This window comes from Emys orbicularis, chromosome 1 (genome assembly GCF_028017835.1).
Source record: "Emys orbicularis isolate rEmyOrb1 chromosome 1, rEmyOrb1.hap1, whole genome shotgun sequence".
Classification (NCBI taxonomy): Eukaryota; Metazoa; Chordata; order Testudines; family Emydidae; genus Emys; species Emys orbicularis.
In genome coordinates this window covers 110,710,253-110,737,392 of record NC_088683.1, presented here as the reverse complement: position 1 = coordinate 110,737,392, position 27,140 = coordinate 110,710,253, and the positions used below count along the sequence as shown (strand labels likewise).

General features: G+C 39.4%; 1 protein-coding gene across 1 annotated transcript in view; it reads right to left on the bottom strand.

Annotated features, from left to right (window-relative positions):
• Window positions 1-1,755: 1,755 nt before the first annotated feature.
• The window catches only part of MTPN (myotrophin), a 60,226-nt gene continuing 34,841 nt past the window's right edge, over window positions 1,756-27,140 (bottom strand). The window contains exon 4 of the mRNA XM_065402285.1: window positions 1,756-5,154. Coding sequence (XP_065258357.1) covers window positions 5,068-5,154 — 87 coding nt within the window. The 3' untranslated portion in view covers window positions 1,756-5,067. The remainder of the gene's footprint in view (window positions 5,155-27,140) is intronic.

The window sequence follows — 27,140 nt, the reverse complement described above, 5'->3', positions numbered from 1 at the left end:
TTCCACTAACAGTGCCCTTTCAAGATATTAGTTACCAGCATAAAAATACCCTTTGTGTTATCCTCTTTGGATGTACTCTATGTATGTTTATTCAGAAAATGAGATTCTGCCTTCCTTAGCCAAGTGGAAATAGGCTGACGTGGGTTAAGCTTCTGCAAGTTATCTTAAACATCTGAATGTCAAATGACTGCATACATACCCATACAATTATGAATTGTCACTGGCAGTGGCACCATTTGAACTGCTTTGGAATGCTAACAATGTGTGGTGAATGTGTCCCACGTGTATTTACCACTTTTAAAGAAGCAGGCTGTGCATACAGCATTAGCAGATAAGTTTATGATTTCAAAATTGAAAACTACAAAAAAAAAATCCAAGTCTAAGTGAAGTTTCTCATTTTGGAATACTAGTTTGTCCCTTATAATTTTTATAACAATATTCTATTTCATTATAAGAAATACCACTCTGTACCATAAGTTATTTCTTTTAAAATACGTGCATTTAAAAACTGAATTTGTTTTGGACAAAATTTAAATGAGACCTAGATTTCTCCTACTACAAGGAACAGTATTAACTATTAAAATTATTTGTGTTATCAGTGCTTTCTTATAAAGATACAGAAATCAATACAAAATGTGAAGTTATACACAACATCTACATACACTCCAGCTATACCTAAATGAGCTTTTCACTCAAATGTTCTGGACAGTAAAGTTGAGGAAGGAAGGAACTGCATTACTCCTGAAGGACAATTGAGGCAGGAAAAGTTTGGTTTTCTCCAAGGTCCTTTTAATCCACTCTAGAAGGCAATCTACAGTAAACGGATTTCAGGGACAGCAAGCCTTTAGCACCATGCATTACTACTTAACAGGGAAAGTACAGGCTCTGGGAGCAAAGGATTAATAAAATAACATTTCTTTCAAAGTGGGCATTGATCTAGTTTGGAAAGCACACTTGCACTTTGTTTCCATACCAGTCTCTGGTTCCGTGTATTTATTAATATTCCTTTTAATCTCTTAAATTCTGAGTTGTCACAAAACGTGAAGTGGAGTCTGTTTGCCTTTCAGGCAAATAAGAGTTGAAGCCAGTGCAAATGCAAGCATTCCGTTAAAGCAGCAAATTTCAATATGACAAATTGTTTATTGACCAGTGAAAGTCTATGGGAGTCTCCATGTTCATTCAGTCCCAAACTTTTTTTGGGGGGGGTGGGGGGTGGGATGGTGGTTTGGGGAGAGAAAGGGAAGGGGTAGGAGAAGAGACAGCATTTATGTGCTCGAAATCATACGTAGCTAATATTAAGACTAGTGGCCAGTCAAGAGCAAAACTGGTTTCTCAGGCCATGTCTACACTACCAGCTAAATTGGCACTGCTGTGATCAATGCAGTGGTGTCCATTTAGCGGGTCTGGTGAAGACGCTAAGTTGATGGGAGAGCACTCTCTTGTGGATGTCTGTACTCCACATCCTGGAGAGGCGGAAGCTGTGTCGATGGGAGAGCGTCTCCCATTGACATAGTGCAGCACAAACACTGCTGTAAATAGACCCAAGTTACATCAACTAGCGTAACTTAGATCGATTTACAGCATTCATGTAAACCAGCCTTCAGATTTGTCCACATTATTGTATTAATATAGCTGAAGTTACTCTGCACAATGCCAGTTAAACTGAACTACTAGAGCTAAACAGCTATGTAGGTCTGAGCAGAGATTAACAGAAAATACAGATAGGAAGAGTGTGTAGGGAAATAAAGTTGTCGATTCTTCTGTAGCACAATTCAAGTTTATTTCATTCATTCATTCTTGCAACAAACTTAAAAATACAGTATCATTTAGCATTCTGATGTCCATGAACCATGACAATGATAAACCAAACTGTGTCAAAATAACTACACTGGTGAAAAGAGGAAGTTAAATATCAAAATGCACAAAGCATTAATTTTCTTCCATCACTGCGTAGAAAGATATGATTGTTTCTTCATTTACAAAATATAATTAAGACAGTTCATTTTGAAATTTTGCATGCAACACTGCAATTGCTTGAACTAGGACACTCCACTCTTACCAGCCTCTTCTACAGACAAATTAATGCATTCAATATTGTATTAAAGGAGGAGGAAGCTCCATTTAAGTCTCAAGGATTTATTTTAAATAAGGAAGAGGAGCAGAGGATGTAAAATCCAAGATACATTTTAGTTTTAAAACATTCAACCCAAATTTGAAAGGGAGAGCAATAAAAACGATGTGGATTTCCAAATGTATGCATTTCCAGTTGGCTTTGACAAGATATTTAAGCCTTTGTGTTTGACTGTTTTACAGTTTCCTGTGCGTAAAAGAATTTATAGTTTGACAATTTCACCCATCGAAGGGCTAGTGAGAGAAACAGGTAGCCAGGCAATTTCTCACATAATGTGATGAAAAGGAAGTGAATGAACAAACCTACTGTCCATGCACAAAACAGAAAGATTAAAGTGTTTAATATTTCTTAAAACCTGGACAAAAATGACAACCCTTTATGTAGTGCAAAAAGCAAACAAGTTTTTCTTCTTTAGTTAAAACATACATTTAAATATCATCCTTTAACTATTCTGGCAAAGTGGCTTGGATTCATATTATAATCAAATTAAACACACTCTTGTCTTGTTAGAGTGTTTACAGTTTTTTTTTTTTAAATGTGAAATAGGTCAAGAAAAATGCAAGTGTTTACATAATTGTAGGAAATAAAGGCTAAATAGCCTCCACTGTATCACCAGAAGAACTAGTACAAAGAAGGTTCAAATGATCCAGTGCTACAATTATGATCACTTAATAGGAGGTAGGAGTGCGGGGAGGCTAAGGCAAAGAGAAAAAGGACAATAGGAGGTTATGTTATGGCCAGATACACAATTTGTTGACACTAACTACAAACTTGAATTTTTTTAAAAAAAGATTTCAAATTGCAGTTTTCTGGACTAGTTTATTTTAATAGCATAAATAGAGACTAGTTTATGCCAACATAGAACTAATTACTTCAGCGATATCTTACAGAAAGTCAGAATTTGTATTCAGAGTCTACACTATCATAATGAGATGATAGTCCAGCATTGATTAGAGATAGATTACAGAGTTCTTTATTTAAAGACTTAATAAAAAACAGTTAGTCAAATGTGCTCATTCATTTACCAGTTACTCAGTGATTGATTACAGTTTTTAAAACATATTTAATCTTTCCACTCTTCTTTGCCATCCATACCTCCCATAAATCCAAGAAACCCATCAATAATGGCTCATTACAGTTTCTCATTGGCCAGAATGACTGTATTCCTGATTTTTTTATCCTGTGGGGATGCTGCATATATAGAACTCGGTTTGTTCTCATTTTACATTCTAAATACAGGGTTGTTTATAATTGAAGTACATTCAAATTTATGCAGCATGGTTAAAATATGAACCCAAAATGTCTCAGTATATATTTATCTGGATGGCAATTACCAAATACTATATTGCTCACCCTCCTGATATCACATCAATCCCAGACATGAGAAATCAAAATAAGATTTGCTTGTTTTGTTTAAACATACTCTGCATTAAACATGATGCACATTTTTTGCATGTTACCATAATGCCTGAAAGCTGCATATATTGACATCCCAAAAGGTAAATATATTTTTATATAATGTATGGAGTACTGTGAATTGTTTGGGTGAGCTGGTATGTGTCTAATGCAAATTAAAGATGAAAATCAAAAGCTCAGACTTTCATGGGAGGAATGGGGTGGGAATCCCTTGTTACAATCTCAAATCTGCTTCCATTAGTTATCAGTTCTACTGCTGTAATATTTACTGGTACGTTAACTTCCAGATTAAATTTAAATATATTTGCAGGATCATACATGCTATAGGAATGTAGCAGGAGCTTCAGAAGAAGCCTGTTGCTCTCCATGAATTCATGACATTAAAAAAAGTGCTTTTTTAGCCAGTTGATGAGGAATCTTAGGAAATTCATTGGGAAAAAAAAAAAATCTTACCTTTTCTCTAGTGGTAGTTACAGATTTCAGTGAAACTGTATTTAAGTCTTCCTTTTCCTGACAGTAGAATATAGAAAGCTCTTCATATAACTATTTTTTGAAACTATAGCAAAAGACATTTAGCAACTTTGATATTTGTTTCTAGTGAGAATATCTAAATAATTACCAGCAGCACTAAGTTTAAATCATTTAAGGTAGCAGAGAAATTCTTCTTGCGTACCAGAGGGCCTGGAGCTTTCACCATATGTGCCTATATCGTTTACACTGACATGGTAAATGAGGAAATTCCAACTGACAACCCAAAAGGGTAAACTGCAGAGACATTTCTTATCAGACCCAAAAATATTACAAGTCAGATTGGTCAATTCTGGACTAGAACACACGGGTGGGGGGAAGAGAGGGAAATCCCAAAGTTCAATCCTACCAAGGTACCTTGGCAGGTCTTTTGGAATAGAACAAGGTCTTGCCTAAACTGATCTTTCCTGATTTACAAGGAGTCAAAAAAGGTTAGTGTGGCATCTGATTAGTCAAGGTGGAGATAGCTCCTTTAACTAGTATCAGAAGTCTTCAGAATTTCAATATATGCTTTAAAGCAGAAGGATATAGCTGTCAAGAGATAAGCAATCCAACTACCTCAATTACTACATTTTATATCATGGCAGACACTAACAGCATTGGACTACGGCCTCTTAGTTAGCGTTTTAGAGTACTTAATACAGTACTTTTGTCTAAATTGATCTTTCAACACAAAACTTAATAGAACTAACCAGGGAGGCATACAACCAATTTTTAAGTGCATGTTCTTTCTCCCTCCTGCAGAAGTTTGTTTTCACTAGAAATGGAAAAAAAGATTGTGCATGAAACAAATCCTTAAGGACACTGATTATATAGATTTCCATTCTCTCCAAACAGATTATCTTTTTGATAGAGACCCCTAGTTAGTTTGATTCATTGAGAATTCCCTTCCCCCCAAAGTATTTAGCTGAAGAAGCTGGAAGATACAAAGAGTGACAGACAGGCAGCAGTGTGAGGCCACAGAAAAGACATTAGTTATATCAGTCCATCCGTCACTGAAGAAGAGCTTTGATTGCCTGGTTGTCAGTGGCTTCAAAGGCAGTTAGTCCATCTGGGCCTTTCACAGTCTTATCAGCACCCTGTAAAAACATGAAGATTTGTCACTTAATAAAGGAGTTTGCATCTTGATATCGGCAGTTTCTTGTGAAGGGGTTCTGGCATACTAGTAATTACTCACTGGAGAACTATTTTGAACAATTCACTAAACTGCTCACAAATTTCCTTTACATGCTGTATATATTTCTCAGTTAGAAACCACAAGCCACTTAGTTTCATAGCTAAATATATTCAATCTTTTGGTTTTGAAGTACATTGAATTTGAGCTAGTACACAAAAATGGTTGCCACTCCACTTTGAATGATACAGAGTGCTGCAGAAAGGTCACATTAAAACTATTTTATGAATTACAGTACATACTATTTACTAACATAGCCCATTAGATATCAGAAATTGGATGAAACAGTGTATTTCATTATGCATTCTCTTTTTGTTTGTTCACATACTTGCTATGATGCAAAGTTCAATAAGTCACTATAGTTCCCCAATTTCTATGAATTAGTAATGTTCTCCTATATTCTCAAAAATGATATAAACACCTTCAAAAAAGCCTACTAAGATACAATGAAGGGGAAATCAATTAAACAAGATAAAAGTTAGTAAGAAATACCGTCCACCATCACATCAAAATTCTCAAGAAACCTGCTCACCAGTACGTTGCCCTAATTTCGAAATATTAGGTCATTAATGATGGCCAAATGAATTTTACAAGACCCAATGCAGCTTATTATTTAAATAATGTAAAATTAAGTACGTACTGAAATTTGGATGACAGTGGCTTTACTACCCAGCCTTCCACAATGTTCTAGAAAATGGAAACAAAGCTAATGAACGAACGGCACTACATGGTTTTGATGTACAAGACCCAAACCTAGCACAATACAGAGTTTTCATCTGGTCAGTCCTAAGCTACAGGAATATGAATAGGCTGTTCCGCACTGCAATTCAATGTTACTTACTCGTCTCACTTTTTCCCCCTCTTTTCATTTCAAGATTGTCCAATTTTCCTTCCCCTATGTCATGTCATGTCAGTAGGTGATTATTCTATAGTTTGGCGGAGAAGGCAGCGGGGGGGAGGGGGGGGAAGGTTAGGACAGTATGGAAGATGTGTTTGTTTCTAGACTTTTTAAAATGGCATTCTAAAAGCATGAAGCCATAAACATTGGTAGAATAAAACGGAATAACTAAAAGCAACATGTTTCCAAGAAGGGAAACAACAGCACCTTTTCTTAACATATCAGATTAAACTACACTTGCAATACTGCGTACATCTAGCCACATTAGGACCAAAAAGAAATTAGAGGAAGCTCAAAAGAGAACAAAAATCTCAGATCTGAGAGTAGAGATAGCAGAATAGGGTGACCAGACGTCCCGATAAGTCCCACGACGCAGCACTCTGCCTTTTTTTTTTTTTTTTTTTTGCCTCCCCCGGTGTCCTGATTTTTTCCTTCATCTCATCTGGTCACCCTATATCAGAAAAATTAGAAGTGGAATGGACCCATCTCGATTGCCTTGCACCTTGTGTGGTTAATTATACTGTACTCACTTTGTTTAGTCACATTGCGCATGAGAGTGGAGACTAAGGACAAATTATGGATAGCTTATCTAAAATACTAAGAGGACATGGTAAGTGTGCAGATTAATGGTGGAAATACAAAATGAAATGGAGGTGGAGTGAAAGAACTAATGGGATGAAAGGAAAAGTTATTCAGGAAAGATATTTCCTAAAAATGAGGTATGAGACTGTGAAAAAGAGTCCCTCGGGAAGAGAAGGAAGACCCATTGGTAGTGACAAAGTTAGACTGGACAAGGTGCCAGGAAGTATGCTGAGTGAATAGAATTACTCTGGAAAGAAAAGGATTTCAGAGACTACCAGACCTTTTCCATCTTTAATTCTATTTACTACCCCCATCTTTAAAATTAAAGAATACTTTTTTTATTTCATACTAAAACTATATTGATGGAAGAAAAGTGTAGAAGAATACAGAATTATTGCTTCAGCTGTATCCTAGAGCAGCTATTATGTACTTGGAAACATTTAGTTGTTCCTACTTTTTTTTTTAAACAGACACTAAATCCATATATAAAACCTAAAATTCTAAGTTTCACACTTTGTAATCATCAATACCAATAAAGACAGGACCCATGGCCTTATTAACATCCTTTGTCGTTAGACCACCTGTGATAATTTGGGAATCTGTACAATTTATTAATTATATGCAGAGTTCATAATCTTACATATATTTCCACCACTCCCCTCATGTCGCTGGTCACTCAAACCCTAACCTGCCACCCGTACACTGGAACTTCCCCTCACACACACACACACACCCCCCAAAGCCCTGCCTCCCCACCCTGTGTGAGGCTGGCATCTCTGCTTGCCCCCTGCATGTTCCTCCATACCACACCCCACTTTTGTCAAAAAAGTGGGCATTTGTCCCTTTTGCTCTTGCCAGCTAATCAAGCTGGCAAGAGCAAATGGGACAAATGCCCACTTTTGGCAATAAAGTCAGGATGGCTGGGACAGGGCTTAAAAAAAAAAAAAAAAAAAAAAAAAAAAAAAAAAAGAGAGACTGTCCCAGCCAAAACGGGACATATGGTCACCTTACCCTTAAGTAAACTTGGGTAATGGCACTCTTATTTTTGCTCTCAAATTATAGTTGAAAATGTTGCATTATAAGACTAGTATTGTTCTGTTGATATGTTATATTTGATTGCAATTTACACAAATTTCATCTCTATACTTCATAGTTCTCACTGAAGTAATTTAGTTATGTGCTTATATTTTTTCCTTGTAACCATCAATTGAATAGAATCATTGTAAGTACAGTGTTAATAGTTTGTTTTTGTTTTGTTTTACATTCAGCAGGTTTGTGAAATTCATATAAAATACTCTATTACTTAAGACTAGTAGTGTTTTAAACAGCATTTTCAATTTAGCTCATACATTTTAATTTAAAACTGCAATAGCACACAATTTCAAATTGGGTTGACTTTTTGCAAGACTGATTTAAATCAATGTCACACCAAGGATATGAATATCTCTGAGTGAGAACATAAAATAAGGCCCTTGCTAAAATGAAACCATGTTATAAATTTCACACAGGCCCACACTTCGATGATTAAGAATAAGGAACATACTGCACTTGGAAGCAAACTCCTGAAGGCCTTCAATGTAAATTGTACATGTTTCTTTAAACTACCCCCAATAAATGGTAATCTCCTTCCTATTCACCCCCCACCCCCCCGGAAAAAAAAACCGAACCAACACCCAACAAGTCTAATCTCAAGATACAAAGATAACCTCTCACATATTACTTAGTGGTCTACAATGTAGGATTTCTCCTAAAAGGCACTTATTAGCCCTATTCCCAGTATCATCAACTTGATGCAAAATCCCAAATAGAGAGATGAGTGCTAGATTAATTTGTCTCTTTTGGAAATTCAAACACTTATTTCCAGTAGAAGAGGAACTGTTTAAAAGGTTTAGCCTGTGAATAGGGGCCAAGAACTCGAGTTCTAACTCTGATTCGGACACTAAATTGCTATGTGACCTTCAGCAAACTACATTTGGTGGAACCTGAGTCTGAGGTTTAGTATTTGGACAACACTCACTATGTCTCCAGGACAGGCAGCACAGTTAACATGTGTACATTCTTGTACTTCATTTTTAAAGCAATGTACATATATTCAATGTAAACTTTCCCTACCAATTGTAATTTGTGTACTGAAACAGCATGAGCAGGCCCCTTCTGAGCTGTACAAATTTCCTAGTGAGCTGGAGTTGAAAGGCTTTTTTTATTTTTTATTTTAAATCACCAACACCACCTGGTCATGAAAGCTTAGTGAGAAGTCTGGGTCCTCTCTGACATTTTGCACCAGTTTGATAAATGGTGTTGCATGCCTTCAATGGAAGATGGGGACAATATTTGCTAGTTCTTCAGATCATTTTCCCCTTCTAACCAGCATCAATGCTGTTGCCTTGGTGCAACTTGAACCAGCTACTTTTCATCCAGTGATCCCTAGTAGGCCCTGTGACATCTTAGCTGTGGCAGTGGCTGCATGAGTGATGAATGAAGCACAGTTGAGTGTCATGTCATGTTGTTGGCCACTGACTTTGTGGCATCTCACATATGATATTAAACAATGGGGGATGGCATGAATCCCTCTGGGACTCCACAAGTAAGTGCATCTCAAGCAGTTACCCATTGTCACTCAGTTCTCCTGGAGAGGAACTACTGGAGCCACTGCAGTGCTATGCCTACATCAGGTAGCTGGGTTAGCAATACTCTGCCAGTATGAGCATGGAAATTCTGCCTATGTCCATAGCCATAAGGTCATCTTTTAGTGCCATTAGGACAGTCTGTCGTGACTGCGTCTGAACCCTGATTGTTATGTTCCCAAGATGTTGGCAGATGACATGCTGTAAGAGCTTGCAAGCTGACTGTTAATTAGGTAAAGGATTAACCAGAGATATCCTCATTGGCCTATTTATTTATTTATTTTAAGTACTGGTGTGTTCAAACAATTGAAAGAATCTTATCAGTGTTTATTATACATTCTAAAGTTATTAAAACGGTTAGTAAATATAAGCATAATTTAGCAAAATTAATTTCGCATTTGCTATAGTACACTACTTCAATACTAAAAAAGCAAACATTTACTGTATACAGTATAGATAAGAAGCTTATCTAAGGTGTGAGTTATAAAATTGTTTAATCACATGTAGGATAAAACCAACTGCGTATTACTTAGGATAGTCTAACCTAGTCTCACAAAGGACTAGGTTTCCTAAAAACAAATGCTCTGGTTTATAAGAATGGTCTCTCCACTTGAAGGAAAGATTCCTGTCGTGCATTTCTGCACAATGCAAAACAGTCATAAGTTTAGGTCAAAATGCCTAAAAAACCCAAGTTTTCAATTTTCAAAAGCACAAGACATTTTGAAAATGAGGGCAAGGTGATTCTACAGTTTTTATTTCTTTCCCCATCTGAAGCGAACAGATTAAAAATTTTAAGCCAGCTTTTCTGCCCTTTGGTCTACTTCACTCTTCCCTCTTTTTGAGGAAGAGGTTCATTCCTCACCTTCGTACTCTAACATGCTAGCAGCATTAACCAAGGAAAGCATCTGTAAGATCAGTGTGCTTGTGCCACCCAAAGATGTGCACTGCATGCCCCTTAGGGCAACAAAATGCATCTGCTGTGTACCACAAAAGTGTTGGGATTCCTCAAGACCTCTTTCACTCAGATTCCCATGAACTCAGCTGGACTCCAGTCTTGGAATTCAAGTTAGTTTATTTGGCAAACAGCACTGCAACGCTGAGTTGATCAGACTCAAGCAGAGGGGGTGGTTGTAGGGTGTACCACACACCCAAAATTACACAGCAAATCTCTTTCTTTATATACACACTTACACATTACATTGCATGTACTATATACATTGTATTACATGTCATGGGATTGGCTTGGCTACTTGGTAGAAACCAATCCCTAAACAGCATGCTCTGTCCACAACACTGTCCATATATAACTTACTCTTTACCTCATCTTTATGTTCCCAACTTATTTCAATCATTACCAGATTGTCCCACTGGGTGTTCCCTTCCTTTATCTTAGCTAGTTCAGATATGTCCCTTAGCTCACTTACCCATTTACCTATTATAGTTAGCACAAACATTCTGTTTTCAGCCTGCTGAACTATTTACCTTCCTAATCCTGTCTTCTAAGAAATGAAGCCTTCCCCATACTTACTCACGTTAACCCAGCCTATAAGAAGTTATCTTTATCTTGCAGCACCCAGAGACCCCAGTGGGCTAGGTGCCAACACAATGGGCAGAGTTAATGTCATTTTGAAAGATTCTAGTTTCTAATGAAAGTTGTGCCACTACTGGGGAACTCCACTATAAACATTCAAAATGGTAAAATGTTAAGTATGCCCAATGTAGTGAGACACAGTGAATGATAAGTTAGAGAAACTGATAGTTTTATTTTCCTGGTGTCCTGCCTTAGTTACCATTTGGGCTTGTCTGTATACATTCTGCTACTTTCCAACATATGGAACAGACATGCTGCAAAAGCTGAGAGCCAAATGGAGTGCTTTTTGAAAACACTCATAACACACTTTTCTGAGATATTGGACTTAGGAGGTTCATATTAGCTTTACTGTAAGTTACTACTTCACACCACCTCAATCAGGCCAAGAACACACTTCTAGGGAAGATAAACATGACAAAACTTCAAAAATAAACACATTTTGGAAGTGAGTAAAGTGCTAAGATTCTTTACACTATTCAGGTTCTGTATACAGTCTGGTTTTAGCAATGGAAGTAACTAGTAGATAAGGAGTAATTTTACTTGAAAGTTACAATATTCAACAACTAAAAGTATTGCTATAGTTCAGCTCCCCTTTGAGGAAACAGCAGGTGGCATTGAAAGATAATGCTGTTTTTAACACCATAAGCCCTTTAATTGTACAACAACAGCTGGAAAATGTGCCTATTAAATGTAAGAATAAAACAAGAATGAAGTCGTTAAAGCAATAGTAAGACCAAATGCATTTGTCTTTTATACTTTACAAAGCAACTGCACTTCTGTACCAAAACTAATTATTTTTATGTAGAACAATAAAACTGGAGCAAAGTAAAGTGTGGTCAACAGACACAAGACTGACAGTGCAGTTTTCAGGACTGGATAGTATCTGAAAGGCTCTGTAGGACTACCTGAATCCTTTGTAGAGTTTATAATATGAATCCCTACAAATCTGCATGAACTTTGTCACCTGAAAAGTGCACTGTCTTAGACAAATCTAGGTTGGAGTTTCTGGATGTACAAATATGAAAATATTTGACATTTTATTTTAAGACTAATTAAATTTGAACTAAATATGAATTGGTAACTTGAAATGCCTTGAAACGATATGACAACTTGAAAAACACAAGTTATGAAAATTGCAAAATAAATCCCTCAAAGAATACCCTTTTCTAATAAAGATGGAGTACTTTTAGAAAAGTGTCATACTGGTGGGACTAGAGACTGAAATTTTCTATATACAGAGAAGGTAGAGCATAGTCAGCAAAAATGGAAACATTGCCATACCATTTTAATATGCCTCCACACTGACCGGGAGGGACTAGTGTACTTCCACCCTCAGTAGTATCTTCAGTCTCCATTCCTACTACGTGTGTTGCTTTTCTGGTGTGACTATGGAGAGGGCCGCTTGCAGGAGAGATTAATCTGTTTTGTATTGAATGCACAACAGCTGAAGATATTGCTTTTGCTGCCCCCAGCACATGGGAAAGCACTATTGGGTAGAGGAACAAAGGGTATGTCTACACAGCGAAAAAACAACCCATGACAGAGAGTCTCAGAGCCTGGGTCACCTGACTTGGGCTCGCTGCTAAAATTTGCAGTGTAGATATTTGGGCTCTGACTGCAGCCCAGGCTCTGAGAGCTTGCGAGGGCGAAGGATTTCAGAGCGCGGGATCCAGCCCAGGCCCAAAATGTCTACACTGCAATTTTATAGCCCGGAAGCCGGAGTCCCCCAAGCCAGAGTCAGCTGACCCAGGGCAGCTATGCTGTGGTCTTTTAGTGCAGTGTAGTTGTACCCAAAAAGAATACAGTTACCAAAACCGCAGCCATTCTGTTTGCATGTTGGAAGGAAGCATTCGGGGCAGTAATGGTAGCACATATGCATGTCTAAGAGGGAATTTTTAAATATGTTCAAGGGCAGTAGACTTTCAGGATTCCCATGATGCCATACCAAATTACACTTGTGATTTGGATGTTAAAACCTGTGGAGTAGGAATTGGAATACTATCAATTCATTTCATACATTTGAGAGTTTTGTCACAATTCATCTGGGCAAGATTAAAGGGATTTAGCAGTGTGCTTTTATGGCTATCTACATTGACAGTGACATTGACTAAAATGTTTCCTGCACATATAATGTTCTGAGTCAATTTTGCTTAGATTTCAAAACAGTTAAATGTTCTTCAGAACTGGAAGGTTTGAATTTTTGGCAAGGAAATCAAATTTTTAAGTTCTGGCCGAGACCGAGTCCTGAGCTCTTGTTTCTAACTGTGCAGCACCTAGGTAGTGTAAAAGACAATAAAATAAGTTTGCAGGGCAGAAACATTTAGTTTTGTATGTGGGCATAAAAGTATTACTACAATGGAAAGAACACAAATAAAAGATACCATTTGCTTCAAACAGTAAAGTAGGTTCTGAATACATTAATTTGTATTCCAGACTGAAAACAAGATATTATATGTAAACAAGCTGAGTCAGAGTTTTAGGCTAGAAGAACCACCAGATCATCTCGCCTGACCTCCTGTCTACCACAAGCCACCAACACCATCCAACACTAGCTAGAGATTAACCAAATGGAACTACAAAACAGGGAAGTTTCTGTTAGTTTTCTCCTTCAGATCTTCTGTACCAATTACAGATGTTCCATCTCTGCTCAACAGATGGAGATTTGATTCAGAGTCGAGATTTGCTTCCACCGAATTAAGGGGGCAGTGAACGGGGCTGCTCCCACCAGCTGCCCAGGATCTGTCTGGACTCTGGATGCGGAACTCCCCACCGGGAGCCCGGCTGTGGGGTTCTGAGAGCGGGGTGGGAGGGCAATACCAGGGCTCCCCGCAGCAAGCCTCCGTTCACAGCACCACAGATCCCTGTGGGCAACCTCCAGGCAGCAGCTCAGCTGGAAGCATGGAGTGGGATGGGGAGCCTGGGGGCAGCCAGGCTCTAGCTGGAGCCACCCACCCATCCTGGTGACAGCCTGGCTTTCTTGACAATTTCACAGCTCCAGCACAGAGCCGTTAAATTGACAAGAATGACAGCCAAGAGTCGATGTAAGTAACGCAGTGTCTACATGGACACTGTCGTCCTAACTACACCAACATAAGCCCTACGCCTTTGGTGGAGGTATTATGTCACTGTAGTAGGGCACTTGCAATCGGCAGGAGCAAGGCTGTAGTGTGTACACAGACATAATAGCTGCCTTACATCGACCCAACTCTATAGTGTAGGCCAAGCCCCAGGAGTTGGGACTTTTCCTTCTGAGGAAAACCACTGTCTCCTCATGCATCAAATTTTAAATGACAAAATAAAGTTCAGGATCCAGTTGGATGAAAGAAGCTATATCAAAAACCTTAATTGTTATTCTTACCAAGGCTTCTTTTATGTCCAAATCACATGTGAATACCTGGAACCTACAAGACAAAGGGATCTGGGCAATGCTGTGTTCTGTGATGCTACAAGAGTGACCTACTGGAGCTGTCCACAAGCTGAAAGGCAGACTTGCAAAGCAATACTCCTTCCCCACTCCCTCTGAGTCAGAGTGCAGAGGGTGATTTATTAACGGTGAAGGAAACTTTTATTTAGAGCACTAATATTGTTTGGCATTTATTAACTGCTTTGTAACTTAGTAGTCACCTACAACAATTACAGACCTGCAAATTCTTTAAGAGCTCTATGAAAAGCCATTAGACTTACAGTAAGTCCCTTAATTTTAAAAATATACATTGTTGGAAAAATGATTTTTTTAAAGTAATAATCCAAATGGCAGTTCTATTTAAAAAAAAAAAGATTTAACTTTGTAGCAACAGAGCATGTTGCCCCATGAGACTCACTTTGGTACTGAGTCCCAAGACAGATTACATGAAATGCATCAGAAGTGATCTGCTGGAACTCCAAAGGTCTGAGGATACTTCCTCACCTTCTGGTTAAATCATGGAGTAGCACTGAAGAAAATCAACCTCTTAAAAATTTCGGAAGAAGCTGTTATAGTCCCTCAGATAAATCATCTTTTCTTCTGGTTAGATTAAGTGGAGTGGGGAAGAAAAAACAGGTGCTGTCTAACAAGCCTTGAGGAATTTACTGTATTTAATCCTGTCTCATTTCATCCTTAGACTTTTTTGGGGTAGGTAGAGTTTTCATGACATGTATCCTGTGCCTAGCACAATCCCTAATTGTATTTTAGTAGCTCAGAGGCCTGAAACATTTCACAGATTGTGCTTCCTAATTCTCCACTGATTTAAAACAAACAAACAAACAAACAAAAACTGCTTTTATCAAAAATTTTGCCCCAGTTCTGATTCCCCAAACAACTGCAGTATAGTTTTAGTCCATTTTTTCCTTTATTTTTCTGAGCTGAAGTCACACATTACTTCTGCATCAAATTTCTTTCTGCAGTCAACAGAAATTAAATGGGTGATTTACAGTATTTCAGTATAACCCTAATTCCATACAATTGAAAAAACAGGTCTTTTAAAAAAAACATGTGGGCAAGTTTAGTACTCACAAGTAAGGGATTTTCGGTGATGGTCCGAACCAAGATTAACTCAAGAAACTGTGTAGGGCTTGTCCATACACTTTTGCCAAGGCACTTCAACCTTACAACCTTATTTGAGCCCTAAGACTTTTGGGGAGTAGAAACATCTTTGAGAAACTGGGATTCAGCCACATGCCCACACAGAAGGAAAAGGCCAAACTAATTTTCAGTTGAGACCCAACTAGGATTTGAAACTAAGCTTTGATAAGTAAACCTATTGGCTATTAATGAACTTTTATGCCTCCAAAACAAGAGGTTTTTTGTTAAATATATGTCAAAGTAGTCAGAAACAGCATTAGGGAGACCAAACTTGCTTGCCAGGGAGTTCATAAGTGCACATCATGACTAGTGTAACTTTATTTATATGCAAATCTAGAGAATTTACCGCACACTTCCTGGCAAAGGAGAAGTACAAAAAAAATTACCCTCTATTGTAGTGATACCCGACTGAGGCTCATGAGCCTCAAGTGGTGCTTTAATGCGTCTCCTGTATCTCTTTGCAGCTCATAATATTAAAACACCGATTTAATTATTAACCAATCAGGATGCTTTTACTATGTTATTAACTGACTGTAGTTGATAATAATAATAATAATACCTGGTCATTTTGCTGTGAGAATATATAATTATGCTGTGAGAATATATAATTATTCTCACAGCAAAATGACTGACCAAGTATTTTAGTATTACTTATATTCTATATAAAAATAATCACTAAATATTTCCCATCATACTGTTTAAATATAGTACTACAGTAAATTAAACAATGAATTCACACTACTGTGGCTCTTTTGGGTAACGCTGATCACTAATTTTGCTCCTGACCTTATGAGGTTTGAGTATCGCTGCTCTGTTGGAAGGTTATTTTTAAAATTGCATCTCAGGTCATGTCTCAAACTCATTTGAAAATGAAGTCTCACAGTTAATGTTAGTTGCATACTCGGTCACAAAGGTCTTGCTGTGCCACAAAAGAAAGGATTATTTCAGCAGCCCAACTTTCCTTCTAAATGGGTATGACAAAGTGCTAATTCATTGCGGGAACCCAAGTATATTGACCCCCAAATTTTGCTCTGCACCTCAGAATGTCAATATTTCACACTCCTACTTTAAAACTTCACATCCGTTATATTACTATCCATTGTTTAGGTATTGGACAGTATAAGACCACAATTGCCTTTTGTTAAAATAGGCAAATACAGTTCTATTTTTCCCTAGATACAACTTTTTCAAATCAAAATACTAATTTAGAACATTCTTAGGAGCCTGGCATGAAACAGTGGGACTTGTATCTACTACTCTGATTAGTATTTCCTAGCCAGCTATGCTTTGCTAACAGTTTTGATGGGAAATAACCAGTATATTAAAGAAATGATTTTGGTAATCCACCATTTTGGTTTTGTACCAGAGAAACTGGCATTCTCCCTCAAACTATCTTTTACTTTTGTAATGGACAGAAAGGAGTTTGCATACATTTAAATGGCCCCCACCACAAAGTCTCATTTTTGCCACTTAAATAGTGTTACCATTCGTCCGGATTCCCCCAGACATGTCCGGCTTTTAGAGTTAAAAATAGCGTCCGGGGGGGAATCTGTAAATGTCCAGACTCCCCCCCCCCCCCCCCCCCATGCAGAGCGCGCGCTGCTGACAGGGCAGCCAGCCAGATGGTGCCACTTACATGGGGCTCCGACAGCCAGAGAGAGCCCCTCCTCCTCTCCCCTGCAGCTGAGATCACTTCCTCCCTCCCTGCATTCGCAGATCAGACTGCCGGTGCGAACTGCCGGCTGGTGGAGCTCCTCCCCCTGCTTCTCCTCCCCGGCACGTTGGTCTGAGCGGCAGGGTAAGGGGGCCAGGGGGTCGGAGAAGGGGCAGGGAGGTTCTGGAGAGGGCAGTCAAGAGACAGGGAGCGGGGGGGGGGGGGCTTTCTGGGGGTGGGAGTGTGGATAAGGTTTTGGGCAGTCAGGGTACAGGTAGGGTCCTAGAGGGACAGTTAGGGTGGGGAGGGGGTCTAAGGAGGGGGCAGTTAGGGGACAAGGAACAGGGAGGCTTAGGTAGGGGGTGGGGTTCTGGAGGGCAGTTAGGAGCAGGGGTCACAGGAGGGGGCAGTCAGGGGACAAGGAGCAGGGGGAGGGTTGGGGGTTCTGAGGGGGGCGGGAAGTGGGAGGGAGTGGAAGGGGCAGGGGCGGGGCTAGGGTAGGACAGGGGCGGGGCTCCTCCCGTCCTCTTTTTTGCTTGCTGAAATATGGTAACCCTAACTTAAATCTGTTTTCAAATTGCACAACTAGTTGCAAACCGAGGGGCTAGAAACACTAAAGAGTTAGTGAGTTTTGACCCTTAAAGGTTTTAGGGTTAACACAATTCGGAAGGGTTCTCAGCCCTATCTACCAGTAATCCGAAAGAATAAGTTACTTTTGTCCCTCAGGTTCAGCTTGGCAACTTCCTGATGGTTTATCAGTGCTTGTGTTTCAGGTGATTTCAGACAGGCCTGAACCATCGGAAAAAGACAACTGATCCGAAAACATTTAATGAACCCAATCTGTCAAAATCATGCCTGAAATAGACTGCAGCCAATCACTATGATTAGCGTGACAGCAATGCCTGAGAACACTCAATCACCTGCAATCTCAAAATTTTCAAAATACACCTCACTTTGTTGCAAGTAATAAATCAAACTGAGCAAATCAATTTCTACTTTTTTGAGAAAAAAAGTCTGAATAGAAACACAGTAGAGTGTTTCCACTGACGCACGAGTTCTAAAGGGCTAAGACTATGAGAAACAGACACCCCTAACTTTTGCAGAAGCATGTGGTTTAGGGAAACCATGTAGAAAGGGAACACAAAGCATGCACTTCAGATGAAGTGTCTCAGTGCCATAAGCCTTGTGCAAGAGTCTTATCAGATTTATACTGAATCACTCACAAATCTCAAGCTAAATATCAATAGGTTATTTTGTATTTTATTTTGCACATTAAAGAAATGTAAATGTCTTGCCTCTTGGATAGATTACATATTACTTAATTATTGATTACATTTGACTTTCATATTACATGAAAATGCTTGTACTTGTATAATATCACCATCTTAAGATATACTGATGTATTAAACCAAAAGTTCAAATACCTTAACCATAAGGCCATGCTTCCATAACACATGAAAAACCTTTTAAGAAGAGCAAAAATGTAAGTCCAAAACTACTATAGTAAATTTTGTTCTACATTTTCAATCCCCCAGGAACTTCAGTGCAACTACATTAGTAGGTCAAAGCCTGAGAGAGAATGCTCCCTCGGAAGCAATGTCAGTACTGTTAAAGAATTGACCAGAAGTTACTCCTGAGGGAATTCTGCACCACTGCACATGTGTAGAATTTATGTCCCCTGCAGATTTCTTTGTTTTTCTGCATAAAAATGACTTTCTGACAGGGAAGCCACAAGAGTGGTCATGGGACCCTCCCCAGCAGCATGTTTCAGGGGCTCAGGGCGGCCGGCAGAGAGGTAAGTCACTGTGGAATACCCGGATGGTGACTCCTACCCTGCGCCGGGCTCAGCTGCTAGTCCTGGCTGGGCTGGGGAGGACAGGATTTCCTCTTCCCTTGCACAGCCCCAGATTTCTCCCCCGGCTGAAGGAAGCTCTGCAAACTCCCCCTCCACCCTGGTTCCTGCGCCCATCGCCCCTCAGCTGCAGTGGGAGGGATCCCAGCACAGGGAGCTGCTCCCCCACTCAGCCAACCCCCGTGCATCCAGACCCTCTCATACCCAGACCCTCTCGCCGAGCCTCACCCACCCGCACTCAGACCTCCCCTCCTCCCCCATCGATGAGCCCCACTCCCCCTGCACCTGGACCACCCAGAGAAACCACCCGGATCTCCACACCACTGCATCTGGACCCCCCCCACTAAGCCCTCCACACCCAAACGCCCCTGCCGAGCTGTAGCCCCCCTACACCCAGACCCCCCCGCTGAGCCCTAACCACCTTCACCTGAACCCCTCATATAGTCCCCTTACCTGTTGCCCCCAGACTCCCCCCCCCATCCACTTAACAAGCCACTGTGCATCCAAGATCCCCCTGCACCCGGATCCCCCACTGAGCTGCCCACACCCAGATTGCCCCACAGAGAACCCTCTCAACCCACACCTGGATCCCCCAACACTAAGCTTCTCCACACTTGGATCCTGCCTTTCTGAGCTTACTTGCCCACATCTGGTACACCTGGCATAAAGGGGAGGGCCCTGGGGTGTTTCTGGGGCAGGCCCGGTCCTTGTGCTGTGTCAGGGTTGGGTGCAGCCTAACCGCTGAGTCTGTGTCCCGGGGGGAAGTGCGCAGTGATCTCCTACCTCTGTGCAGCCAGTGCCCTGTGCTCCCCAATGCCATGCTGAAGCCTCCATATTTATTTGACAAAAAAAATGCAAATTTTTTTCAGAATTTTAAAATATTGTGCGCATAATTTTTATTTTTTGGCACAGAATGCCCTCAGGAATAAGCAGCAGCAATCACAGCAGCATTAAGTGGCATACTTGACTAATTGCCAGCTACATCTTTTTGCTCCCAGAAAGTTCTACTTATACCCCACTTGAAATTCCACTGAGCATTTCAAGTCCATAAAGATACAAGTTCAGCAAAATTTCAAGCATCTAGTTTATTGATGGTTACTCTCCATGGCCAATCAAATGCTGCAAAATTGCTTTTCCATTCTTACCAGGGACAACACACAATTCCAGAGATGGCTTAAACTTTATGCATATGAATAGATTCTAAAAAGAAACAATGTAGAGTTAAGGATGTATGCACTCAATGCTCTATTCTCTTTGCATCTTTCCTGAATATGGGTATTCAACACCCAATGCTTAAACGTTAGAAAACCAAGAAATGCAAAGTTAAGACAGCATTTTCCCCACACCAATTGGCAACCTGAACTCTGTTTACAAAGTTTCTTGGTCAATTCTACAGATCAGAAGGCAATTCCCCACCTGTCCAGGCCCTGGAAGTAACTCCCCTCCTGAAGGTAGGGCCTGTCTGATGAGCCTGTCAGACAGGTAATTCCACTACTGATAATCTTCAGGTAGATCATAGTCAGGGGAATCAGAGAAGTCAGATTTGGCACTTCAGCTCCTGTAACAGTTTTAAGTAAACTGGAAGGGGAGTGGAAGGTGAGGACTTCCTGTTAACTGCCTCAGAAACAGCTATTCTGACTCAGGCAGCTTGCCAAGCCTGGTGAATCACAGCTGGTTAGCTAGTTGGAGCCGCTGCAAATGCAGCCAGAAGTGCCATAAGTCAGCTCTGCCTCTCTGCCACCTCTCCCTTCCCAAAACACATCAGGGACCAGGAGTGCTGGTAGGGAAAGAGTTTTCAGTTCTGTTCCTCTTGCAACAGCTCACAGTGTGGTTTATCAGCTAAGATTTTTCCTATAAAAGGAAAATGTAAATAATTAAATATGTAATCTAAGGGACAAGACATTTACTTTGCTTGAATGTTAAAAAAGAATCCAAAAGGCTCTAGTGATTTTGTAGTGTCTAAATGGATAGAGCCCTTCACAGATATCCATGGATTTGCAGAGCTCTATGGGATTCTGATAAGGGCAATGGACCTTCTGAGGCCCTCCACATCTCAAATTTGATGAGGATGATTGCCTTCTAATCTTGCTTAGAATCTCCACCTCCACCAACAGTTGCAGCAGGGAGGTTACTGAAGACTCAGGGCTAAGAGAGCTGAGTTCCAGGAACACTACAGAAGGGGCCCCTTGACTGCACCTCCAATATTGCTTACCCATCTGTCCCCTCCCCTCTTTCCTCCAACCACTTCCCTCAGTCAGATGAGCCAACTCTGGTACATCAAACAGGGACTTAACTGAATTACAGAAAGTCTGTTAACTTGGGCAGCTGAACTGTTAACTACTCTCCTGTCAAGAGTTTCAAGACCAGCACCCCTTTCTGTACCTATGTACCCTGGTAGGTTTGGAGCAGGCAAGGAGCTGTGCCAAAGCCATGAATAAAGCTACCAGTTCAGCTGAGTAGAGACTGCCAGTGATCCATGGGTGAATAACTAGTAGTCCACTGTTCCAAAGGTAACAAATTATTGACCTTTACAGTACCATGTACTAGAGAGTCAAATGAAGTCTTCTCTCAATTGTCATTTTTATCTCTAGAATCTTACAAAAAAGTTTCCAGCTATTAAAAAACATTTAAAATGTGCTTTATCTCACAAAAGACTGTTTAAATTACTTGGAATTTCCCCCATAAATTCTGCCCTAGCTCTTAACTTACACAGCTTTTGGGGCAGATTTTGTGTGTGGGGGGGGGGGGAGGGGTGGAAGGTGAGAGGGGTTGGAGGTGGATTTTAGAGAGTGGAAAATTCTGCTTTTAATGGAAACTTAGCCACAATCTTTTCCTGTGGATCTGCCACCAGCCACTCCATAAAAACACAGCTTCTTAAGATAACCATGCCTATCTGCAAGTCTTATGACAGTTATAGTATTTTCTGGGATGTAGTACTATGGTTTCAGCTGTCAGCACTACCTCCAATTTATTATTATTATTATTAGGAAGTCAGTCTCCTCAGCAAGTGATACACAAAATAATTGTACTATGGGCTTATAAAACAAACTAAAAATCTAGTCTGCAGGCTGCAGCTCTACACACTGTCAAGTTTCTTCTGTTGTCTCCCAGGGGACACGTTCTTATATAAGGAATAGGTATTACTTATTGAGTGGTTAAACTGTCCAGTTTTAAAAAAAAAGAGAATCCTATAGAACATTAAGTTAAAACCAATTAAATAAAAAGTTCCTCCTCTCCTTCACCTACCCAGAAAAAAAAAAAAAATGTTCACTAACTGATCACTTATGTCCCCATCATATTGAGTTTCAGAGTTTTAAAGTTCAATCAGGTTCCCAGATGCTTTAGGTCCATCACTGACTGGGGGAGAACTTTCACTACTAAAAAGCAAAAACATTTAACATTAAAAACTCTTATGTCACTGACTTTACAGACTTTTTTCAGAGCAATATTTTAGCTTCCTCTTGGGTATTTACTCCTTTATCCTTTGTAGGAGCAATTCAGTAAGATAGCTTATCTAATCAAGATGCTCTTTTGGAAAAGTTTCTTTTTTTTTTTTTAAATGTTTTCCCATGACTGAAACCGGACCAGCGTACAGAACGGTTTAAGTCAGCAATTTGCTCAATTCAATCTGGAATCAGAAACCATGTTACAACCATATAGCATTAAGTTATAGGCATAGCAAGCAGACTTCTGCCTATGTAAAAAGTGCAGTAGACCACAGGACCAGTGCTGGCCTTAGAATTTTAGGGAGGGCCAGGAAAATGATTCTCTTGCAGCAGATGACAGGAAAGAAATGGAGCCCCTTATTTAACTGGAAGAGAGGACAAAGCAGAGCCAGCTGTGGGCCTCTAGGTAGGTAAATGTCCAATAGAAATTTTTAATCTGGGTTAGCCATCTTTAAAACTTGGTACACTATTATATTGCCCTTGCCACCTAAAGTATATGAGGTGAGCCGAGAGCTACATCATTAGCATTTAGCACAGTGAATGACGTAAGCTTTTTTTTAAAAAGTGTTTTTTGCAGTAACTAGTATTTTAGTTATGTTGTCTTGCACATGCGTTAACCCTATTTACATTCAGCTCACTGTAATATTTTGTACATCTAACAATAGGAGCTGATAGTACTGGACTGTTGCTAGGTAAATTTCACACACAGCAGTACAACTCAATTCTGATTTACAGCTTCTGTAGATTATTCTTATCTATTTTGTCTCTCCAGGGTTATAATGAGTTTTGCCAAGATACGTGATGGCTTTAAAGGAGTACACCATGTCTAATCAGGCAAAGTTTAAACTGCAGACTCTCATACATTACCCTCTAAAGAAACTGTACATCGCATAATATTTTCATTAAAAAAAATGCATGAAAGTTTTAAAGGGCTGGGTTGAAAAACAGCAAGAGGTAGGAAATTCAGAGGGAAGAATTAAGTTTCACTTACAATCCTCCATCTTCCCCCTTGTGTCCAATATTGAAGGCGATACCAAACAATTCTTTGTACCTGTCTTTTTGACCCCAACAAGGCAGGTGAGGGTTAAACATTCAGCCTCAAGTCAGTTTCCCTGATTTTTATCATTAATGCCAGATGCCTCCAGAAGATGAATTAATGGACAGATGTCCATGTTGTAAGTGTTCAAAAGGGACTAGATCCAAAAACTAAGTCAGCATTCACCTGATTTTAGGAGTTGGAAAAAAAAAAAAAAAAGAAAGAAAAAAAACCCACCCACAATGACTGCTAGTGAGAGCCAACACGAACTGGACAATTTGGAGAAAGCCTATTTTAACAGAGGCCAAATAAAAATTCTAATTAAGACTGTATTGGAAGCAGTCATCTATGATGTACAGGAATTTTTACATCTGTGTATGCCACAGACAAGCTCAGATACATAGCTAAATATTACAGGTAAACCCCAATTAGACGTCAGAGTTATGTCTACACATGTAGGTTGCAATACAAATTTTACAGAAGTTTCAATTATGAGGGACAAGATAGTTTTGGATAATCCTGCATTTGACATTGGGATTTACCTGCATACACTAACTACAAACTTTGCAAGGCTTAAGGCTTCTTTTGATGTCTCCCAATGTTGCGACACTGTAGTTTGATTAACTGTGAAGTATTAAAAACCAAATGGTCCAGAATTTCTTTGTCCTGCAATTTCAAGAGGCTGTCAACGTTTTTGCAGTTACAATCTCATCTTGATGGATCACAGCTAGAAAGCTTCTTGCTTCAATGGACCTTAACTTCTTCCATACATTTAGTAGCCTATGTGAATAAGTTGTGCCTAAATGCTTTTACTGCTTCCAAATAGAGTAATCTTTAAAACTGAGTTTTTATGCTCTGTGTAAGAGCAAACAGTTTTCCTGCATCAGTTAAATCATTCTCCTCCAGAATTTTTAAAGCTTTCGATTACTGTAGGTCACCTTGACTAAGCTTAACTTTCTTCTTTATAACTGCACTTTCATCCTAGCATACATTTTGCACTCACTCTTTGAACAGTTCTTGGTGCACAGAAAGGTCTTCTCAGAGTCTTATATAAAAAGTAATGTACTGACACAGTAAAAATCTCAGGTTTTAAATAAAATCTTTAGTATCCACATGCTGCAGCAAGTGGTAGGAAATTAATTGGTATGGGGGCATTTATGGTTCACATGCTTCAGCACCTTTCCACATACAAGATACTTCTTAGTTATTATTCACTTGGATTCCTTATTCTGCTTTAATTACCATAATTCAGTTACAGGTATGAAAGTGATCTATATTCTTCTTGCTTCACTAAACTGTTAAGTCCTTTTACTTATATCAACTATCCACTTAGACACATTATTAAATGCAAAAATATTAAAGTTATGCAATGTTAAGGTAGCACAGCTCAGAGCAAGGAAGTCATGAAGTGCATAAGTGAACATTTTAGAATTTCCTCATCTTGAATAAAAAATAAACATTTAACAAGGTAGTTAAGTTCTGATCCTCTCCCCTCCAATTTTGTATTTGACAATAGGGCTGACATTGAATGTGTGTGGAGAAAGGGGTAGGGCATATCAAGTTCTAGGAATTGAGTCAACTGGGTTTCAAAAATCAAGCAACAGAAGAGATGTTTTCAACCTGAATAGGCAACATGCTGAGACAGTGGAGGGTGCAGTTAAAATGGTATCTTTCGTAGCAGCAGGATTACTAAATTTATGGCGAACTGGTCCAGAAGGCAAATCTGTCATTGTTGTTTACCAGTCCTGCTACAAGTTTACTGGTCTTCCAGTTGACATTTATAGTATTCTGGAAGAATCATCACCCATTAGGGTTATCTGGGATAGTATCAAAGGTTTTATCCCTTTTGTAAAGTAGTGGTAAAAAGGGGGTCAAAAATCCTATTTTGTGATAAAATATTCAGTATTAGATATTACTTAGAAGAAAAAGATAGAAACACTGAGTACTGCTGCTGTTTCCTCCCAGCCTTGATGCATGAAAATCTGTACTTGAGCAGCTGGGAGATAAATCTAACTTTCAGCTGGGACCTAACTGCCTTCAGCTCACCCAAGGAAAAGGAATCAGTTAATTACATAGGTTTACCAGACAGATTCATTTTTTGTGAAAATGTTCTCCTATGTTCAAACTGACAGCTGAAAAAGAGGCCCTCTACCTCAAAAGCTGACCTTATTTCTATTTCCCACAGAATAACAGGTTCTGAACGCCACTTGTATAGCTACCTATTGGCCACTTGTATCAAATGTTCTGTCAAAGCTATGAAGACAGGGTAGAATGGATTCCCTCCTATCGTAAACTTCCCCCCCCCCCCCAAATACTCTAAATCTATGTCTTTACTATATTTGGAATTATGAAAGCGCTTTTACTTTCTTTGTGCAACATTACTTCACTATATTTGCAGAGGCAGTTAAATACAACTCCAGCTCAGAATCCTGAAAGGTTTGATGGTAGGGACACAGGAGAATCAATATCAAAGGATCTCTTTTGCAGGAGGAAATATTACACAACCAAAATAAAAGTTGATTTTGTTATGAACGTGACAGTCTTGTTCAGCCACATACAAAAGTATAAAGCTAAGCAGTCAGTCCTCTGTGGGCTTTGATGTGAAGTCTTTTAGAAGTGTTTCAAAATAAACTTAAAGCACACAGTGTCAGATTCAGCCATCATTAAGCTGGAAACTCTGCTTTGCACACTCTAAACTCCATTATGAAGGAGTCTCTCCCATTTCACAACTCCTATATATTCTTGATTCTCTGCTTGATCTCTATATAGCCTGTGAAATGGCCTTCCATCCTCCAGTCAATTTTTAAAATATAAATTATTTAGCTTTAAGTTAGTCACATGCAGACTTTACTACATTAAGATCGTTTCACAGTTTAAGTAACTACACTTCGAGATCATGTGTAATTCAGACCATGGAAGCAAACAAAGCATGGCATTATGTCACTTGGACGAGGGTCCTAAGCTGTTTAATACATTGAACAGGTCTGTCTTATCACGGAGAACACCGCCTCAGACATTTAACTGATCTGGTCAGAAAATTCAACTACAGCTGAGTCCCAGTAAATGCAACATTTGAATCCATTGCTTCCATTGGTATTGGCTAATTGAGGGAAGTGGGAACAGTGGCAACACTAAACTATGCCTGAAGAACTAGAAAACTGGTGCTACTTTCCCTGAATTAATCAGTTGTCTTGGGCTTGTTTATTAGAATGTAAGCACTTCAAACAGAGACAGAAACAGCCAGAAAAATCTGAGGTGGATTCTGTGTATTGGAAAGCATACTATTTAAGACATTTGGTCATAAAATATGAAGTTCTTTTAAGTCATGAGCTAACGCTGGCTGATGAAAACCAGTGTCTACATTGTGTTTGGCAAAACACAGCACAGTAAGCTTTGGTGAATGAGTTTCATGGTAAACTTGCTGTTTACACAAAGGTGGTACTGCAGATTTGTAATTAATCTGGAGGTACACATACAGGATTGTAACAGCATTATGGTCATATCCAGCTTTTAGGTTATCTGTCACTGTGTAAGAACTGGTTGACATTTGCCTTCAGGACTAAGCATATAGTCAGAACTCTATCATACACCAGGTGGACAGTGATATATTTATGAAAAAGCCTGACTCAGACAACAGCGAGGGTCAA